At 44.2% G+C, this 19,753-nt stretch overlaps 1 protein-coding gene across 1 annotated transcript in view; it reads right to left on the reverse strand.

Moving 5' to 3' along the window:
• Nucleotides 1–5,931: 5,931 nt before the first annotated feature.
• The window catches only part of LOC120064502 (speckle-type POZ protein-like A), a gene marked incomplete at its 3' end in the record, with an annotated part of 62,957 nt that continues 49,135 nt past the window's right edge, over nucleotides 5,932–19,753 (reverse strand). Inside the window, exon 6 of the mRNA XM_039015119.1 lies at nucleotides 5,932–6,109. Within this exon, the coding sequence (XP_038871047.1) occupies nucleotides 5,932–6,109 (178 nt within the window). The remainder of the gene's footprint in view (nucleotides 6,110–19,753) is intronic.

A 19,753-nucleotide genomic window follows, 5' to 3' on the forward strand; every position in this document is an offset into this window, starting at 1 on the left:
TTGTATTAGTAGTGGTGGTGTAGTAGTGGTGGTGTAGTAGTAGTGGTGGTGTAGTAATAGCGGTGGTGTAGTAGTAGTAGTGTAGTAGTAGTAGTGGTGTAGTAGTAATGGTGACGTAGTAGTGGTGGTGGTGTAGTAGTAGTGGCGGTGGTGTATTAGTGGTGGTGTAGCGGTGGGGTAGTAGTAGTGGTGGTGTCGTAGTAGTGGTGGTGTAGTAATACTGGTGTAGTAGTAATGGTGGTTGTAGCAGTAGTGTAGTAATAGCGGTGGGATAGTAGTAGTGGTGGTGTTGTATTAGTGGTGGTGTAGTAGTAGTGGTGGTGTAGTAGTGGTGGTGTTGTATTAGTGGTGGTGTAGCGGTGGGGTAGTAGTAATGGTGGTGTCGTAGTAGTGGTGGTGTAGTAATACTGGTGTAGTAGTAATGGTGGTTGTAGCAGTAGTGTAGTAATAGCGGTGGGATAGTAGTAGTGGTGGTGTTGTATTAGTGGTGGTGTAGCGGTGGGGTAGTAGTAGTGGTGGTGTAGTAGTAGTGGTGTTGTTGTATTAGTGGTGGTGTAGCGGTGGGGTAGTAGTAATGGTGGGGTAGTAGTAGTGGTGGTGTTGTATTAGTGGTGGTGTAGCGGTGGGGTAGTAGTAGTGGTGGTGTCGTATTAGTGGTGGGGTAGTAGTAGTAGTGGTGGTGTAGTAGTAGTGGTGTTGTATTAGTGGTGGTGTTGTATTAGTGGTGGGGTAGTAGTAGTAGTAGTGGTGTAGTAGTAGTGGTGTTGTATTAGTGGTGTTGTAGTAGTGGTGGTGTAGTAGTAGTAGTGGTGTTGTATTAGTGGTGGTGTAGTAGTAGTAGTGGTGTTGTATTAGTGGTGTAGTAGTAGTGGTGGTGTTGTATTAGTGGTGGTGTAGTAGTAGTGGTGGGGTAGTAGTAGTAGTAGTGGTGTAGTAGTAGTGGTGTTGTATTAGTGGTGTTGTAGTAGTGGTGGTGTAGTAATAGCGGTGGTGTAGTAGTAGTAGTAGTGGTGTAGTAGTAATGGTGGTGTAGTGGTGGGGTAGTAGTAGTGGTGGTGTTGTATTAGTGGTGGTGTTGTATTAGTGGTGGTGTAGTAGTAGTGGTGGTGTCGTAGTAGTAGTGGTGTAGTAGTAGTGGTGTCGTATTAGTGGTGGTGTCGTAGTAGTGGTGGTGTATTAGTGGTGGTTGTAGCAGTAGTGGTGTTGTATTAGTGGTGGTGTAGTAGTAGTGGTGGTGTAGTAACAGGGGTGGTGTCGTAGTAGTGGTGTAGTAGTAGTGGTGGTGTCGTAACAGTGGTGGTGTAGTAGTGGTGGTGTAGTAGTAGTGGTGGTGTCGTAACAGTGGTGGTGTCGTAGTAGTGGTGTAGTAGTAGTGGTGGTGTCGTAACAGTGGTGGTGTAGTAGTGGTGGTGTAGTAGTAGTGGTGGTGTCGTAACAGTGGTGTAGTAGTAGTAGTGGTGTCGTAGCAGTGGTGGTGTCGTAGTAGTGGTGGTGTAGTAGTAGTGGTGGTGTCGTAGTAGTGGTGGTGTCGTAGTAGTGGTGGTGTCGTAGTAGTGGTGGTGTCGTAACAGTGGTGGTGTCGTAGTAGTGGTGGTGGTGTATTAGTAGTGGTTGTAGCAGTAGTGGTGTTGTATTAGTGGTGGTGTAGTAGTAGTGGTGGTGGTGTAGTAGTAGTGGTGTAGTAGTAGTGGTGGTGGTGTAGTAGTAGTGGTGTAGTAGTAGTGGTGGTGTAGTAGTAATGGTGTCGTATTAGTGGTGGTGTCGTAGTAGTGGTGGTGTATTAGTGGTGGTTGTAGCAGTAGTGGTGTTGTATTAGTGGTGGTGTAGTAGTAGTGGTGGTGGTGTAGTAGTAGTGGTGTAGTAGTAGTGGTGGTGGTGGTGTAGTAGTAGTGGTGGTGGTGTAGTAGTAGTGGTGTAGTAGTAGTGGTGGTGTAGTAGTAATGGTGTCGTAATAGTGGGGGTGTAGTGGTGGTGTAGTAGTAGTAGTGGTGGTGTAGTAGTAGTGGTGTAGTAGTAGTGGTGGTGGTGTAGTAGTAGTGGTGTAGTAGTAGTGGTGGTGTAGTAGTAGTGGTGTAGTAGTAGTGGTGGTGGTGTAGTAGTAGTGGTGTAGTAGTAGTGGTGGTGTAGTAGTAGTAGTGGTGTCGTAGTAGTGGTGGTGGTGTAGTAGTGGTGTCGTAGTAGTGGTGGTGGTGTAGTGGTGGTGGTGTCGTAGTGGTGGTGTATTAGTGGTGGTAGAGTAATAGCGGTGGGATAGTAGTAATTGTGTAGTAGTAGTAGTGGTGTCGTAGTAGTGGTGGTGTATTAGTAGTGGTGGTGGTGTAGTAGTAATGGTGGTGTAGTAGTGGTGGTGGTGTAGTAGTAGTAGTAGTGGTGTCGTAGTAGTAGTGGTGTATTAGTAGTGGTGGTGGTGTAGTAGTAATGGTGGTGTAGTAGTGGTGGTGGTGTAGTAGTAATGGTGGTGTAGTAGTAGTGGTGGTGTAGTAGTAGTGGGGGAGTAGTAATGGTGCGGTAGTAGTAGTGGTGGTGTAGTAATAATGGTGGGATAGTAGTAGTGGTGGTGTAGTAGTAATGGTGGTGTAGTAGTAGTGGGGGAGTAGAAATGGTGTGGTAGTAGTAGTGGTGGGGTAGTGGTGTAGTAGATGCAGTGTATTAGTGATGTAGTAGTAGTAGTAGTTTAGTAGTAATGTAGTAGCGGTATTGTAGTAGTATTGGTGTAGTAGTAGTAGCAGTAGTTTAGCGGTATTGTAGTAGTATTGGTGTAGTAGTAGTAGTAGTAGTAGTAGTAGTAGTAGTAGTAGTAGTAGTAGTATTGTAGTAGTAGTATTGTAGTAGTAGTAGTAGTATTGTAGTAGTAGTGTAGTAGTAGTAGTGTAGTAGTAGTGTTGTTGTGGTAGTAGTAGAAGTAGTGTATTAGTGGTGTTTGTAGTAGTATAGGAAAAGTTTAGTAGTGGTGTAGTAGTAGTAGTAGTAGTAGTAGTAGTAGTAGTAGTAGGTGTAGTGTAGCAAAAGTTTAGTAGTGGTGTAGTAGTAGCAGTGTATTCGTGATGTAGAAGTGTAGCAGTAGTGTATTAGTGGTGTAGTAATAGTAGTAGTAGTAGTGTAGCAGTAGTTAAGTAGTGGTGTTGTAGTAGTAGAAGTAGTGTATTAGTGGTGTAGTAGTAGTAGGTGTAGTGTAGCAAAAGTTTAGTAGTGGTGTAGTAGTAGTAGTGTATTCGAGATGTAGAAGTGTAGTAGTAGTGTATTAGTGGTGTTGTAGTAGTATTGCAATATTAGTAGCAGTGTAGTAGTAGTAGTAGTAGTTCCGTAGTGGTAGAGTGTATTGGTGGTGTAGTAGTAGTAGTGTATTCGTGATGTAGTAGTAGAAGTGTCGCAGTAGAGTAGTACTGTAGTAGTAGTAGTAGTAGTAGTAGTAGCATTAGTAGTGTATTAGTGGTGTAATAGTAGTAGTGGTGAAGCAGCAGTTTAGTAGTGGTGTAGTAGTAGTAGTGTAGCAGTAGTATTGTAGTAGGTGTAGTGTAGTGTATTGGTGGTGTAGCAGTAGTTTAGTATTAGTGTAGTAGTAGTAGTAGTAGTGTTGTTGTAGCAGAAGTAATGTATTGGTGTAGTAGTAGTGTATTAGTGATGTAGTAGTAGTGATGTAGTAGTAGTGTAGCAGTAGTTTAGTAGCGGTGTAGAAGTAGTGGTGCAGTAGTATTAGTGGTGTAGTAGTCGTTTAGTCGTAGTGTATTAGTGGTGTAGCAGCAGTAGTAGTATATTGGTGGTGTAGTAGTAGTAGCAGTTTAGTGGTGTAGTAGTAGTGGTGTAGTAGTAGTAGTAGCGGTGGTGTAATAGTAGTAGAAGTAGTGTATTTGTGGTGTAGTAGTAGCAGCGGTGGTGTAGTAGTAGTATTGTAATAGTAGTAGAAGTAGTGTATTTGTGACGTGGTAGTAGTCGTAGTAATAGTGTAGCAGTAGTGTATTCGTGAGTGTAGCAGTAGTTTAGTAGTGGTGTATTAGTGGTGTAGTAGCAGAAGTAGTGGAGCAGTAGTTTATTAGTGGTGTAGTAGTGTTGTAGTAGCAGTGTATTAGTGGTGTAGTAGTAGTGTATAGATGGTGTAGTAGCAGAAGTAGTGGAGCAGTAGTTTATTAGTGGTGTTAGTGGTGTAGTAGTGTTGTAGTAGTAGCAGTAGAAGGAGTGTATTAGTGGTGTAGTACTAGTAGTGTAGCAAAGTTTAGTAGTAGTAGTAGTAGTGTATTCCTGATGTAGAAGTGTATCAGTAGTGTATTAGTGGTGTACTAGTAGTATTACAATAGTAGTAGTAGTGTATTAGCGGTGTAGTAGTAATATTATAGTCATAGTAGTTGTGTAGTAATAGTAAAAGTGGCGTATTAGTGGTGAAGTAGTAGTAGTAGTAGTGTAGCAGTAGTTTAGTACTAGTGTATTAGTGGTGTAGTAGTAGTAGTAGTTTAGTAGTGGTGTAGTAGTAGTAGTACTAGTGTTGCAGTTGTATTTGTGTAGTACTGGTAGCGTTGTAGTAATGGTGTAGTAGTAAAGGTGCAGTAGTAAACGTACATTATTAGTGGTGTAGTAGCAGTGTAGTAGTAGTTGCAGTAGTAGTATAATAATGGTGTTGTAGTAGTCAAAGTAGTAGAAGTCTTAGCAGTATGGTGGTATATGTAGTTGTGGTGTAGTAGTAGTGGTGTAGTCCTGTAGTAGTGTAGCAGTTGTAGTAGTGTAGATGTAGTAGGAGTAGCAATGTAGCAGTGATGGAGTAGTAGTAGTGTAGTGGTAAGGTAGGAGTAGGAGGTGTGTATTGGTAATGGTGTAGTAGCGTAGTAGTAATGGTGCAGTAGCATAGTAGTAGTGAAGTGGTAATGGAGTAGTAGTAGTAAATGAGTGGTGTAGAAGTAATGCATTAGTGATGTAGTAGCAGTAGTAGTAGAGGTGTAGTAGTAGTATTGAAGTAGTAGTAGAAGTGGTGCATTAGTGGTGGTGTAGTAGTAGTGTAGCAGTAGTATAGTGGTGGTGCAGTAGTAGTGTATTAGTGATGTAGTAATAGTAGTGTGGCTGTAGTTTAGTAGAGTGTATTAGTGGTGTAGTAGTAGTATTGTAGTAGAGGTAGTGTATTGGTGGTGTAGTAGTAGTAGTAGTAGTGGTCTAGTAGACGTAGTGTTGTAGTAGTAGAAGAAATGTATTGGTGGTGTAGTAGTAGTTGTGTAGCAGTAGTTTAGTAGTAGTAGTAGTAGAAGTAGTGTAGTAGTAGTGTAGCAGTAGTGTATTAGTGGTGTAGTAGTAGTTGTAGTAGAGGTGTAGTAGTAGTATTGAAGTAGTAGAAGAAATGTATTGGTGGTGTAGTAGTAGTTGTGTAGCAGTAGTTTAGTAGTAGTAGTAGTAGAAGTAGTGTAGTAGTAGTGTAGCAGTAGTGTATTAGTGGTGGTGTAGTAGTAGTTGTAGTAGAAGTAGTGTAGTAGTAGAAGTAGTAGTAGCAGTATTGTATTAGTAGTAGTAGTGTTGTAGTAGTGGTAGTAGTAGTAGAAGTACTGTATTAGTGGTAGTGTAGCAATGGTGTAGTATTAGTAGCGGTGTAGTAGTAGTAGTATATTAGTAGTAGTAGCAGTGTATTCGAGATGTAGTAGTAGTAGTAGTAGTAGTAGTATATTAGTAGTAGTATCAGTGTATTAGTGGTGTAGTAGTAGTAGAAGTATATTAGTAGTAGTAGTAGTGTATTAGTGGTAGTATAGTAGTAGTAGTAGTAGTGTATTAGTGGTGTAGTAGTAGTAGTATATTAGTAGTAGTAGTGTATTAGTGGTGTAGTAGTAGTAGTATATTAGTAGTAGTAGTGTATTAGAGATGTAGTAGTAGTGTATTAATGGTGGTGTAGTATTAGTAGTGCATTAGTGGTGTAGTAGTAATGGTGGTGTAGTAGTAGTGGTGGTGTAGTAGTAGTGTTACCTGCCAGGATGGATTTGTGGGCCTTGAACTCCTGCCCCCCCACATAGAGGGAACAGTCAGTGAAGCGGGAACACTGCCACAGGTTCCCCAGGTCATCTGACAGCTGGCACTCTGGAACCTTCAGCATGTTCATGTTGGACTGACCAGAAATGTTCACAGAGTCCTGAACCACACTCACCTAGAATAAAATATAACATACAATACATTATCTATACATTTACATGATCAATACATTATCTATACATTTACATGATCAATACTAAACCATGTTGGGCTGGCCAGAGATGTTCACAGAGTCCTGCACCACACTCACCTAGAATATCAAATTGTATTTGTCACATACACATGGTTAGCAGATGTTAATGCGAGTGTAGCGAAATGCTTGTGCTTCTAGTTCCGACAATGCAGTAATAACCAACAAGTAATCTAACCTAACAATTCCACAACTACTACCTTTTTACAAGTGTAAAGGGATAAAGAATATGTACATAAAGATATATGAATGAGTGATGGTACAGAACGGCATAGGCAAGATGCAGTAGATGGTACAGTATATACATATACATATGAGATGAGAAATGTAGGGTATGTAAACATTATATTAAGTGGCATTGTTTAATATATAATATAACATACAATACATGATCAATACATTATCTATACATTTACATGATCAATACTATATCATGTTGGGCTGGCCAGAGATGTTCACAGAGTCCTGCACCACACTCACCTAGAACACAATACATTAATCTATACTAAAACACTATGTGGACGGACACAATAATAGATGGTTTGGAGAGAATTTCTGAAGCCTTGTTCACACTGCAAGCCTTAATGCTCAATCAGTTTTGGAATACTGACTGTCCAAACAGCAAGTTAAAAGTGACATGGCTACGCTAGTTGTCTGAGTAATGATGTGTGTTTGCGCAGTAATGTAGGCTGATCGGTTGTGGTGCTCGTGCTTGCTATCACTCAGAAGTTATGTTGCAGCCCAAGGTGACAATGCCTGCCATGGACATTTTCCAGTTGCTTTGACAGACGACGCAACATATCCACTCCGCTGATCCTTAACACTGGGGCCCCACAAGGGTGTGTTCTCAGCCCTCTCCTGTACTCCCTGTTCACCCACGACTGCGTGGCCATGCACGCCTCCAACTCAATCATCAAGTTTGCAGACGACACTACAGTGGTAGGCTTGATTACCAACAACGACAAGACGGCCTACAGGGAGGAAGTGAGGGCCCTCGGAGTGTGGTGTCAGGAAAATAACCTCACACTCAATGTTAACAAAACAAAGGAGATGATCGAAGACTTCAGGAAACAGCAAAGGGAGCAGCACCAAATCCACATCGACGGAGATAGTAGTGGAGAAGGTGGAAAGTTAAGTTCCTCGGCGTACACATCACGGACAAACTGAAATGGTCCACCCACACAGACAGCATGGTGAAGAAGGCGCAGCAGCGCCTCTTCAACCTCAGGAGGCTGAAGAATTTCGGGCTTGTCACCAAAAACACTCACAAATGTTTACAGATGCACAATCAAGAGCATCCTGTCGGGCTGTATCACCGCCTGGTTTGGCAACTGCTCCGCCCACAACCGTAAGGCTCTCCAGAGGGTAGTGAGGTCTGCACAACACATCACCGGGGGCAAACTACCTGCCCTCCAGGACACCTACACCACCCGATGTCACAGGAAGGCCATAAAGATCATCAAGGACAACAACCGCCCAAGCCACTGCCTGTTCACCCCGCTATCATCCAGAAGGCGAGGTCAGTACAGGTGCATCAAAGCTGGGACCGAGAGACTGAAAAACAGCTTCTATCTCAAGGCCATCAGACTGTTAAACAGCCATCACTAATATTGAGTGGCTGCTGCCAACATACTGACTCAACTCCAGCCACTTTAATAATGGGAATTGATGGAAATGATGTAAAAATGTATCACTAGCCACTTTAAACAATGCCACTTAATATAATGTTTACATATTCTACATTACTCATCTCATATGTATATGTATATACTGTACTCTATATCATCTACTGCATCTTGCCATCTTTATGTAATACATGTATCACTAGCCACTTTAAACTATGCCACTTTATGTTTACATACCCTACATTACTCATCTCATATGTATAGACTGTACACTATACCATCTACTGCATCTTGCCTATGCCGTTCTGTACCATCACTCATTCATATATCTTTATGTACATATTCTTTATCCCTTTACACTTGTGTGTGTATAAGGTAGTAGTTGTGGAATTGTTAGGTTAGATTACTTGTTGGTTATTACTGCATTGTCGGAACTAGAAGCACAAGCATTTCGCTACACTCGCATTAACATCTGCTAACCATGTGTATGTGACAAATACAATTTGATTTGATTTGATTTGATAACCAGCTCTGCTAGGGCAAGTAAAATGGTCAGAGTGAGCGGTTCTCTCATTTGTGTCTGGAAGTAGCTAGCCAACGTTAGCCAGTCAACAGGTCTATCCTCTCCCCTGCCTGCCTACGACCACCAGAGCCAAGACCACACCACCAGAGCCAAGACCACACTAGCCCCCCAGCTACACCACCTCCAGACTGCTGAGAGACAGGCTGGTTCTGTTAGAGGTATGGGTTACTGAGCTGAAGGAGCAGTCCCCCAGCTACACCACCTCCAGACTGCTGAAAGACAGGCTGGCTCTGTTAGAGGTATGGGTTACTGAGCTGAAGGAGCAGTCCCCCCAGCTACACCACCTCCAGACTGCTGAAAGACAGGCTGGCTCTGTTAGAGGTATGGGTTACTGAGCTGAAGGAGCAGTCCCCCAGCTACACCACCTCCAGACTGCTGAGAGACAGGCTGGCTCTGTTAGAGGTATGGGTTACTGAGCTGAAGGAGCAGTCCCCCAGCTACACCACCTCCAGCCTGCTGAGAGACAGGCTGGTTCTGTTAGAGGTATGGGTTACTGAGCTGAAGGAGCAGTCCCCCAGCTACACCACCTCCAGACTGCTGAGAGACAGGCTGGCTCTGTTAGAGGTATGGGTTACTGAGCTGAAGGAGCAGTCCCCCCAGCTACACCACCTCCAGACTGCTGAGAGACAGGCTGGCTCTGTTAGAGGTATGGGTTACTGAGCTGAAGGAGCAGTCCCCCAGCTACACCACCTCCAGACTGCTGAGAGACAGGCTGGCTCTGTTAGAGGTATGGGTTACTGAGCTGAAGGAGCAGTCCCCCAGCTACACCACCTCCAGCCTGCTGAGAGACAGGCTGGCTCTGTTAGAGGTATGGGTTACTGAGCTGAAGGAGCAGTCCCCCAGCTACACCACCTCCAGACTGCTGAGAGACAGGCTGGCTCTGTTAGAGGTATGGGTTAATGAGCTGAAGGAGCAGTCCCCCCAGCTACACCACCTCCAGACTGCTGAGAGACAGGCTGGCTCTGTTAGAGGTATGGGTTACTGAGCTGAAGGAGCAGTCCCCCAGCTACACCACCTCCAGACTGCTGAGAGACAGGCTGGCTCTGTTAGAGGTATGGGTTACTGAGCTGAAGGAGCAGCCCCCCAGCAACACCACCTCCAGACTGCTGAGAGACAGGCTGGTTCTGTTAGAGGTATGGGTTACTGAGCTGAAGGAGCAGTCCCCCAGCTACACCACCTCCAGACAGGCTGGCTCTGTTAGAGGTATGGGTTACTGAGCTGAAGGAGCAGTCCCTCAGCTACACCACCTCCAGCCTGCTAAGAGACAGGCTGGCTCTGTTAGAGGTATGGGTTACTGAGCTGAAGGAGCAGTCCCCCCAGCTACACCACCTCCAGACTGCTGAGAGACAGGCTGGTTCTGTTAGAGGTATGGGTTACTGAGCTGAAGGAGCAGTCCCCCAGCTACACCACCTCCAGACTGCTGAGAGACAGGCTGGCTCTGTTAGAGGTATGGGTTACTGAGCTGAAGGAGCAGTCTCCCAGCTACACCACCTCCAGCCTGCTGAGAGACAGGCTGGTTCTGTTAGAGGTATGGGTTACTGAGCTGAAGGAGCAGTCCCCCCAGCTACACCACCTCCAGCCTGCTGAGAGACAGGCTGGCTCTGTTAGAGGTATGGGTTACTGAGCTGAAGGAGCAGTCCCCCAGCTACACCACCTCCAGACTGCTGAGAGACAGACTGGCTCTGTTAGAGGTATGGGTTACTGAGCTGAAGGAGCAGCCCCCCAGCTACACCACCTCCAGACTGCTGAGAGACAGGCTGGCTCTGTTAGAGGTATGGGTTACTGAGCTGAAGGAGCAGCCCCCCAGCTACACCACCTCCAGCCCAGACACAGAGCTTCTACAGGACCAGATCAACCAGTGCAGGACCCAGCTGAAGAACTCTGTCTAGGAGCTGAGAGAGACAGCTCTTGAGGAGGTAAAGGTCACCATGAGGAGAGAGTCTTACCACAGCTCATGAGGAGGTAAAGGTCACCATGAGGAGAGAGCCTTACCACAGCTCTTGAGGAGGTAAAGGTCACCATGAGGAGAGAGCCTTACCACAGCTCTGGAGGAGGTAAAGGTCACCATGAGGAGAGAGCCTTACCACAGCTCATGAGGAGGTAAAGGTCACCATGAGGAGAGAGCCTTACCACAGCTCTGGAGGAGGTAAAGGTCACCATGAGGAGAGAGCCTTACCACAGCTCTGGAGGAGGTAAAGGTCACCATGAGGAGAGAGCCTTACCACAGCTCTTGAGGAGGTAAAGGTCACCATGAGGAGAGAGCCTTACCACAGCTCATGAGGAGGTAAAGGTCACCATGAGGAGAGAGCCTGACCACAGCTCTTGAGGAGGCAAAGGTCACCATGAGGAGAGAGCCTTACCACAGCTCTGGAGGAGGTAAAGGTCACCATGAGGAGAGAGCCTTACCACAGCTCTTGAGGAGGTAAAGGTCACCATGAGGAGAGAGCCTTACCACAGCTCTTGAGGAGGTAAAGGTCACCATGAGGAGAGAGCCTTACCACAGCTCATGAGGAGGTAAAGGTCACCATGAGGAGAGAGCCTTACCACAGCTCTGGAGGAGGTAAAGGTCACCATGAGGAGAGAGTCTTACCACAGCTCATGAGGAGGTAAAGGTCACCATGAGGAGAGAGCCTTACCACAGCTCTTGAGGAGGTAAAGGTCACCATGAGGAGAGAGCCTTACCACAGCTCTGGAGGAGGTAAAGGTCACCATGAGGAGAGAGCCTTACCACAGCTCATGAGGAGGTAAAGGTCACCATGAGGAGAGAGCCTTACCACAGCTCTGGAGGAGGTAAAGGTCACCATGAGGAGAGAGCCTTACCACAGCTCTGGAGGAGGTAAAGGTCACCATGAGGAGAGAGCCTTACCACAGCTCTTGAGGAGGTAAAGGTCACCATGAGGAGAGAGCCTGACCACAGCTCTTGAGGAGGTTAAGGTCACCATGAGGAGAGAGCCTTACCACAGCTCTTGAGGAGGTAAAGGTCACCATGAGGAGAGAGTCTTACCACAGCTCTTGAGGAGGTAAAGGTCACCGTGAGGAGAGAGTCTTACCACAGCTCTTGAGGAGGTAAAGGTCACCATGAGGAGAGAGCCTTACCACAGCTCTTGAGGAGGTAAAGGTCACCATGAGGAGAGAGTCTTACCACAGCTCTTGAGGAGGTAAAGGTCACCATGAGGAGGTAAAGGACACCATGAGGAGAGAGCCTTACCACAGCTCTGGAGGAGGTAAAGGTCACCATGAGGAGAGAGCCTTACCACAGCTCTTGAGGAGGTAAAGGTCACCATGAGGAGAGAGCCTTACCACAGCTCTTGAGGAGGTAAAGGTCACCAGGAGGAGAGAGCCTTACCACAGCTCTTGATGAGGTAAAGGTCACCGTGAGGAGAGAGCCTTACCACAGCTCTGGAGGAGGTAAAGGTCACCATGAGGAGAGAGCCTTACCACAGCTCTGGAGGAGATAAAGGTCACCATGAGGAGAGAGCCTTACCACAGCTCTTGAGGAGGTAAAGGTCACCATGAGGAGAGAGCCTTACCACAGCTCATGAGGAGGTAAAGGTCACCATGAGGAGAGAGCCTGACCACAGCTCTTGAGGAGGCAAAGGTCACCATGAGGAGAGAGCCTTACCACAGCTCTGGAGGAGGTAAAGGTCACCATGAGGAGAGAGCCTTACCACAGCTCTTGAGGAGGTAAAGGTCACCATGAGGAGAGAGCCTTACCACAGCTCTTGAGGAGGTAAAGGTCACCATGAGGAGAGAGCCTTACCACAGCTCATGAGGAGGTAAAGGTCACCATGAGGAGAGAGCCTTACCACAGCTCTGGAGGAGGTAAAGGTCACCATGAGGAGAGAGCCTTACCACAGCTCTTGAGGAGGTAAAGGTCACCGTGAGGAGAGAGTCTTATCACAGCTCTTGAGGAGGTAAAGGCCACCATGAGGAGAGAGCCTTACCACAGCTCTTGAGGAGGTAAAGGTCACCATGAGGAGAGAGTCTTACCACAGCTCTTGAGGAGGTAAAGGTCACCATGAGGAGAGCACTAGAGCAGGTAAAGGAGAAGATGGTAAAGGAGTTGTCTGTCATCAAGAGGGTGCTGCAGCACAGAGAACAGACTGTAGAGACTCCTGGAGAGAAGCTGCAGAAAGTCAACGCTGACATCACCAGAGGGTGTGGCCTACTCCCGAACGTACCCAACAATCACCCCAGAGCATCTGCACGACCACTCCCACCTGAGGAAGCAGACAGTAGGGATGTTTGCCAAGTCTCTAAAGGACGTGGCACTTGGTAGACAAACACCCCATGATGTACTGGGCAGAGGACCACCCAGAGACCCCTACCAGACCACTGCACCGAGGAGCCCCAGGCCCCCTCAACGCCCCACCAGACCACCACCTCTACCAGACCAGAGAGGAAGCCCCAGGGCCCAGATCTGGCCCCCCTCCACTCCAGAGGGCCCAACAGCAGGACCAGCGCAGCTACGCAGAGGTCGTCAGAGGACAGGAGAACCCTGTAGGATTGAGTGAGATTAAACAGCTCCTCCAATACATCTGCACTAAACACACACACACACACACACACACACACACACACACACACACACACACACACACACACACACACACACACACACACACACACACACACACACACACACACACACACACACACACACACACACAGATGCACGTTAGCTGTTATCCTGTTTATCTCACTCCTAACAACTTATTAGTTAGTAGTCACTGTATTTCTGACTGCTATTCTTCCCTTTTGCAACATGGAATCACTATCAGTTAGCATGTGGAACATTCAGGGCCTAACCTCATCAACCTTTGGACTGAAGAGTTTAGCACTGGAGTTCAACTAACATCTGAAAGATGTTGACATCATCATTCTGCAGGAGACATGGTGTCACTGTCCCACAGGCTACAGAGAGGTCATCATTCTGCAGGAGACATGGTGTAAGGCTGACATTGTCACTCACTGTCCCACAGGCTACAGAGAGGTAATTGTGCCGTCACAGAAACACAGCTCTGTCAATAGAGGCAGAGACTCTGGAGGACTGATCATTTGGTACAAATCCGAACTACAAAATCGAATTGATCCCCTCAAAATTGGTAAATATCACATTTGGTTAAAACTGAAAAAATAACTTCTACTGACAGAAAAATATGTGTTCCTTTGCGCAATATATATCCCCTCTCAGAATCCCCATATTACTCAGAGGAGATCTTCCCCACCCTTGAGAAAGACGTGCCATTTCCAGGCCCAGGGAAATGTGCTCATCTGTGGGGACAAATGCTCTCACAGGAACACTACCTGATCTAACAACCACATGAGGGGACAGCTTTATTACAGGCCATACTGTTTCTAACTGCCTTAATCTCCCCCATAGAAACAACAGTGACAGCACCATCAACAAAAACGGAAGGGATCTGTTGCAGCTCTGTAGAAGCCTGGGTCTGTACTTTGTCAATGGTAGGTTACGGGGGGACTCTTTGGGGAGATTCACCTACTGCTCACCTCTTGGACACAGTACAGTAGACTATATGATTACAGACATTGACCATTTGTCTCTCAGCTCATTCACTGTCAAGCCACTAACACCTCTGACTGATCACAGCCAAATTACGTTGTTCCTCAAAAGAACAGACATGGAAACAACCACACATTCACAGCCCAGTAAGCTGTACATCTGAAATTCACACAGATGGGCCCAAAACAGCACAGAAGAATACCAGACAGCAACCTGGAACCAAAATATCCAAACACTCTTAGATAACTTTCTGGATAGCACATTCACTCACAGTAAAGAAGGCATCCATCTAGCAGTAAAAACATCAACTATATATGCAGGCAAATGGCAAAAGAAGCACAATTGAAATTGATAAAAATAAAAAGACCACAGATGACAACTGGTTTGATGCAGATTGTAAAATTATAAGGAAAAAAACTAGAACACTATCCAACCAAAATCACAGAGACCCAAATAATGGGGAATTACGCCTTCATTACTGTGAGACTTTAAAACTCTATAAACGTACACTCAGAACCAAAAAAGCAAGAAAGCACGCAGGGCAATCTACACCATTAAAAAACAAATTCAAATTGAAATACCTATTAATACCTACTAAGACAAGATTTCACCAAATGGGAAAACCCCCCCATTGAAACCCTGCATGCAGAGCTCTATAAGATTCTCCTACATGTCCAGAGGAAAACTACAAACAATGCATGCAGGGCAGAATTGACAACTGACGTTTGATGCAGATTGTGCTTTTGGTTGGATAATGTTCTACGTTTTATCCTTATAATTTTACAGAGACCCAAATAATGGTGAATTACGCCTTCATTACTGTGAGACTTTAAAACTCTATAAACGTACATTCAGAACCAAAAAAGCACAGTACAACAGCAAGCAGCTGACACTAATTGAGGAATCCATAAACACAAACAACTTCTGGCAAAATTGGAAAAAACTTAAAAAAATCGAAACAAGAGGAATTAGCGATACAAAAGGGTGACATAAGGACAACCCATTTTAAAACACTCTACAACACCGTTCAAATTGACACTAACGCAGAACAACGCCAAATTCATGAGAAGTTGAATGGATTAGAAAAAGCTAAAGGACAATCAAAATCCACTGGACTCCCCAATTACTGACCAGGAGCTCTATAAGAAACTTCAGGCCCTCAAATTTTAAAAACCATGCGGACTTGATGGCATCCTAAATGAGATGCTCAAACTCACTAGTGCAAAATGTCAATTGACTATATCAAAACTGTTTAATTTGATTATAAATGTAAGAGTTCTAAACTTCCTTAACTTCTTGTGGAAGCTCAGCAAAAGTAAGAACAATTTATGATGTTATTTCGTATTTCTGTGGAAAATGTTGAGTCCTATTATTCGCGTTTTGGCAGGCGCTGTCTCGCTATAACGTAAGCTGTTTGTTATGGTAAAGTTATTTTTAAAAATCTAACACGGCGGTTGCATTAAGAACTAGTGTATCTTTCATTTGCTGTCCAACATGTATTTTTTAGTAAAGTTTATGATGAGTTCTTTGGTCAGATTAGGTGAGTGTCCAAAATAGCTCCGGACAATTTGGTGAATCGATGCTACATATTCACAATGTATAACCACGGTTTGCAGCTCTAAATATGCAAATTTTCGAACAAAACATAAGTGTATTGTATAACCTGATGTTATAAGACTGTCATCTGATGAAGTTGGTCAAGGTTAGTGATTAATTTTATATCTTTTGCTGGTTTTTGCGATCGCTACCTTTTGCTGCTAATAAATGCATTTGTGTGTTTGGCTATTGTGGTAAGCTAATATAATGCTATATTGTGTTTTCGCTGTAAAACACTTCAAAAATCAGAAATATTGGCTGGATTCACAAGATGTTTATCTTTCATTTGCTATACACCATGTATTTTTCATAAATGTTTTATGATGAGTATTTAGGTATTTCACGTTGCTCTCTGTAATTATTCTGGCTGCTTTGGTGATATTTTTGATGGTAGCTGCAATGTAAAACTATGATTTATACCTCAAATATGCACATTTTCGAACAAAACATAAATGTATTGTATAACATGTTATAAGACTGTCATCTGATGAAGTTGTTTCTTGGTTAGTGACTAATTATATCTCTATTTGGTCGGTTTTGTGATAGCTACCTATGCGGTAGAAAAATGGTGAAAATATGCGGTTGAGTATTTTGCGATTGTGGTTAGCTAATTGAAATACATATTGTGTTTTCGCTGTAAAACATTTAAAAAATCAGAAATGATGGCTGGATTCACAAGATGTTTATCTTTCATTTGCTGTATTGGACTTGTGATTTCATGAAAATTATATTATATGATATCCCTGTCGCGTTAGGCTAGGCTATGCTAGTCAGCTTTTTTGATGAGGATGCTCCCGGATCCGGGTAGCAATGAAAGGTTAATAAGCACAATGTCTTGAGTAAAAGCCAAATTGGATTTATACCAAAACATCGCACGACTGATCATATTTACACTCTACACACCCTGATAGATAAACATGTCCACCAAAATATACGCTTGCTTTATCGACTTCCAAAAAGCATTTGATTCTATCAGAAACTTCAGGCCCTCAAATTTAAAAAAGCATGCGGACTTGATGGTATCCTAAATGAGATGCTCAAACTCACATTGTGCTTATTCTATTTGGCAGACAAGACTGTTCTACAAAGTTATTGAAAGTGGTGTAGAGGGTAAAACATATGACATAATTAAATCAATGTATACTGGCAAGAAAATAACAGAATTCTTTAACCAAGGGCGGGGCCTTCGCCAGGGTTGCAATCTGAGCCCTGCACTCTTCAATATTTACATCAACGAATTGGCCACTATTCTAGAAAAATCCTCAGCCCCTGGTGTTAGTCTCCACAATTCAGAGGTTAGATGCCTACTCTTCGCAGATGACTTATGCCTGCTGTCACCCACAGCACATGGCCTACAGCAGAGCTTGGACCTGCTAGAGCAGGACTGCCAGACCTGGGCCCTGGTAGTAAACCCCAAAAATACTAAAATAATGATTCTCAGGGAATTAGACCAAAGTTCTCAATTGGTACAAAATATATAGAGTACTGCACACACTACAATTACTTAGGTTTAAAAATAAGCTCAACTGGACACCTTAATGAGGCAGTGAATGAACTGAGACAGAAAGCACGCAGGGCATTCTACGCCATTAAAAAACTAATTCAAATTGAAATACGTATTAAAATTTGGCTAAAACTAATTGAATATGTCATTGAACCCATTGCACTTTATGGCAGCGCGGTGTGGGGTCCACTTGCAAAACAAGATTTCATCAAATGGGACAAACACCCCATTGAAACCCTGCATGCAGAGTTCTGTAAGATTCTCCTACATGTCCAGAGGAAAACTACAAACAATGCATGCAGGGCAGAATTAGGCCAACATCCACTAATAATAACATCTCAAAAAATAGTAATTAAGTTTTGGAAACATCTAAAATACAGTGACCCCCTCTCATATCATTACCAAGCCCTGCAATGCCAAGAGCTGAGCAAAGTAAATAGTCCTCTCATCCAGCTGGTCCTGGGGCTGAGTTCACAAACCTGTTCTACTAACACACTGAAGCCTCAGGACCAGAACATCCAATCAATCAGAATAAACCAAATTACAACATAGTCCCCCCCCAAAAATACATTACTTATTGAGAAAGACAAGCACCAAGCAAAATGCAGTGCTATCTGGCCCTAAATTGACAGTACACCATGGCAAACTATTTGACCATGGTTACTGAACAGAACCTTAGAAAAACCTAAACAAAGTACAGGCTCAGTGAGCACAGCCTTGCCATTGAGAAGGGTAGACACAGGAAAACATGGCTCCCTGTAGAGGAAAGGCTGTGCAACCACTGCACAACAGCAGAACCTGAGACAGAGCTGCATTTCCTAACAAAATGTAAAAAATATAAAACAATTAGAGTGTGTAATTTCCCCAAATTTGAAACCCTTATTCAAGGTTTCAAAGACCTCTCTGATGAGGATAGGCTACCCGTCCTGTTGGGGGAGGACGCAGAGAGCTGTGGGTTGGCAGCGCACTACATTGCTGCCTGCCATAAGATGAGGGACAGTGTCTGACAGACCAATCAACCTGCACATGTCCTCTACTGTATGCTGTATGTATGTTGAATGTATGGTTATTCTGACCCTTGTTTATTGTTGTTACTGTTGTCCCGTTGACAATTTTGATCCTTATTATTTTCATATTGTAAATATTCAAAGTAAGCTTTGGCAATATGTACATTGTTACGTCATGCCAATAAGGCAAATTGAAAGAGAGAGAGAAGTGTGGATACTCTGTTAACTACCCTAGAGAGAGAAGTGTGGATACTCTGTTAACTACCCTAGAGAGAGAAGTGTGGATACTCTGTTAACTACCCTAGAGAGAGAAGTGTGGATACTCTGTTAACTACCCTAGAGAGAGAAGTGTGGATACTCTGTTAACTACCCTAGAGAGAGAAGTGTGGATACTCTGTTAACTACCCTAGAGAGAGAAGTGTGGATACTCTGTTAACTACCCTAGAGAGAGAAGTGTGGATACTCTGTTAACTACCCTAGAGAGAGAAGTGTGGATACTCTGTTAACTACCCTAGAGAGAGAAGTGTGGATACTCTGTTAACTACCCTAGAGAGAGAAGTGTGGATACTCTGTTAACTACCCTAGAGAGAGAAGTGTGGATACTCTGTTAACTACCCTAGAGAGAGAAGTGTGGATACTCTGTTAACTACCCTAGAGAGAGAAGTGTGGATACTCTGTTAACTACCCTAGAGAGAGAAGTGTGGATACTCTGTTAACTACCCTAGAGAGAGAAGTGTGGATACTCTGTTAACTACCCTAGAGAGAGAAAACTGTGAAAACAATGTACTGACCAAATGTCAAATTGGCTTTTTACCAAATTATCATACGAAAGACCACGTATTCACCCTGCACACCCTAATTGACAAACAAACAAACCAAAACAATGGCAAAGTCTTCTCTTGACTCAATTTGGCGGAAAGCGGTGTTGAGGGAAAAACATACGTCATTATAAAATCCATGTACACAAACAACAAGTGTGTGGTTAAAATAGGCACATTTCTTCCCACAGGGCTGTGGGGTGAGACAGGGATGCAGGTTAAGCCCCACCCTCTTCAACATATATATCAACGAATTGGCGAGGGCACTAGAACAGTCTGCAGCACCCTACTAGAATCTGAAGTCAAATGTCTACTGTTTGCTGATGATCTGGTGCTTCTGTCCCCAACCAAGGAGGGTCTACAGCAGCACCTAGATCTTCTGCACAGATTCTGTCAGACCTGGGCCCTGACAGTACATCTCAGTAATCCAAAATAATGGTGTTCCAAAAAAGGTACAAATACAAATTCCATCGAGACACCGTTGCCCTAGAGCACACAAAAAACTATACATACCTCGGCCTAAACATCAGCGCCACAGGTAACTTCCACAAAGCTGTGAACGATCTGAGAGACAAGGAAAGAAGGGCCTTCTATGCCATCAAAAGGAACATACAATTCAACATACCAATTAGGATCTGGCTAAAAAAAACTTGAATCAGTTATAGAACCCATTGCCCTTTATGGTTGTAAGGTTTGGGGTCCGCTTGCTGACCAACCAAGATTTCACAAAATGGGATTAACACCAAATTGGGACTCTGCAAGAATTCTGCAAAAATAACTTCTGTGTACAACGTAGAACACCAAATAATGCATGCAGAGCAGAATTAGGCCGATACCACTAATTATCAAAATCCAGAAAAGAGCCATTCAATTCTACAACCCCCTAAAAGGAAGCGATTCCCAAACCTTCCA

This window comes from Salvelinus namaycush, chromosome 19 (assembly GCF_016432855.1).
Source record: "Salvelinus namaycush isolate Seneca chromosome 19, SaNama_1.0, whole genome shotgun sequence".
Classification (NCBI taxonomy): Eukaryota; Metazoa; Chordata; class Actinopteri; order Salmoniformes; family Salmonidae; genus Salvelinus; species Salvelinus namaycush.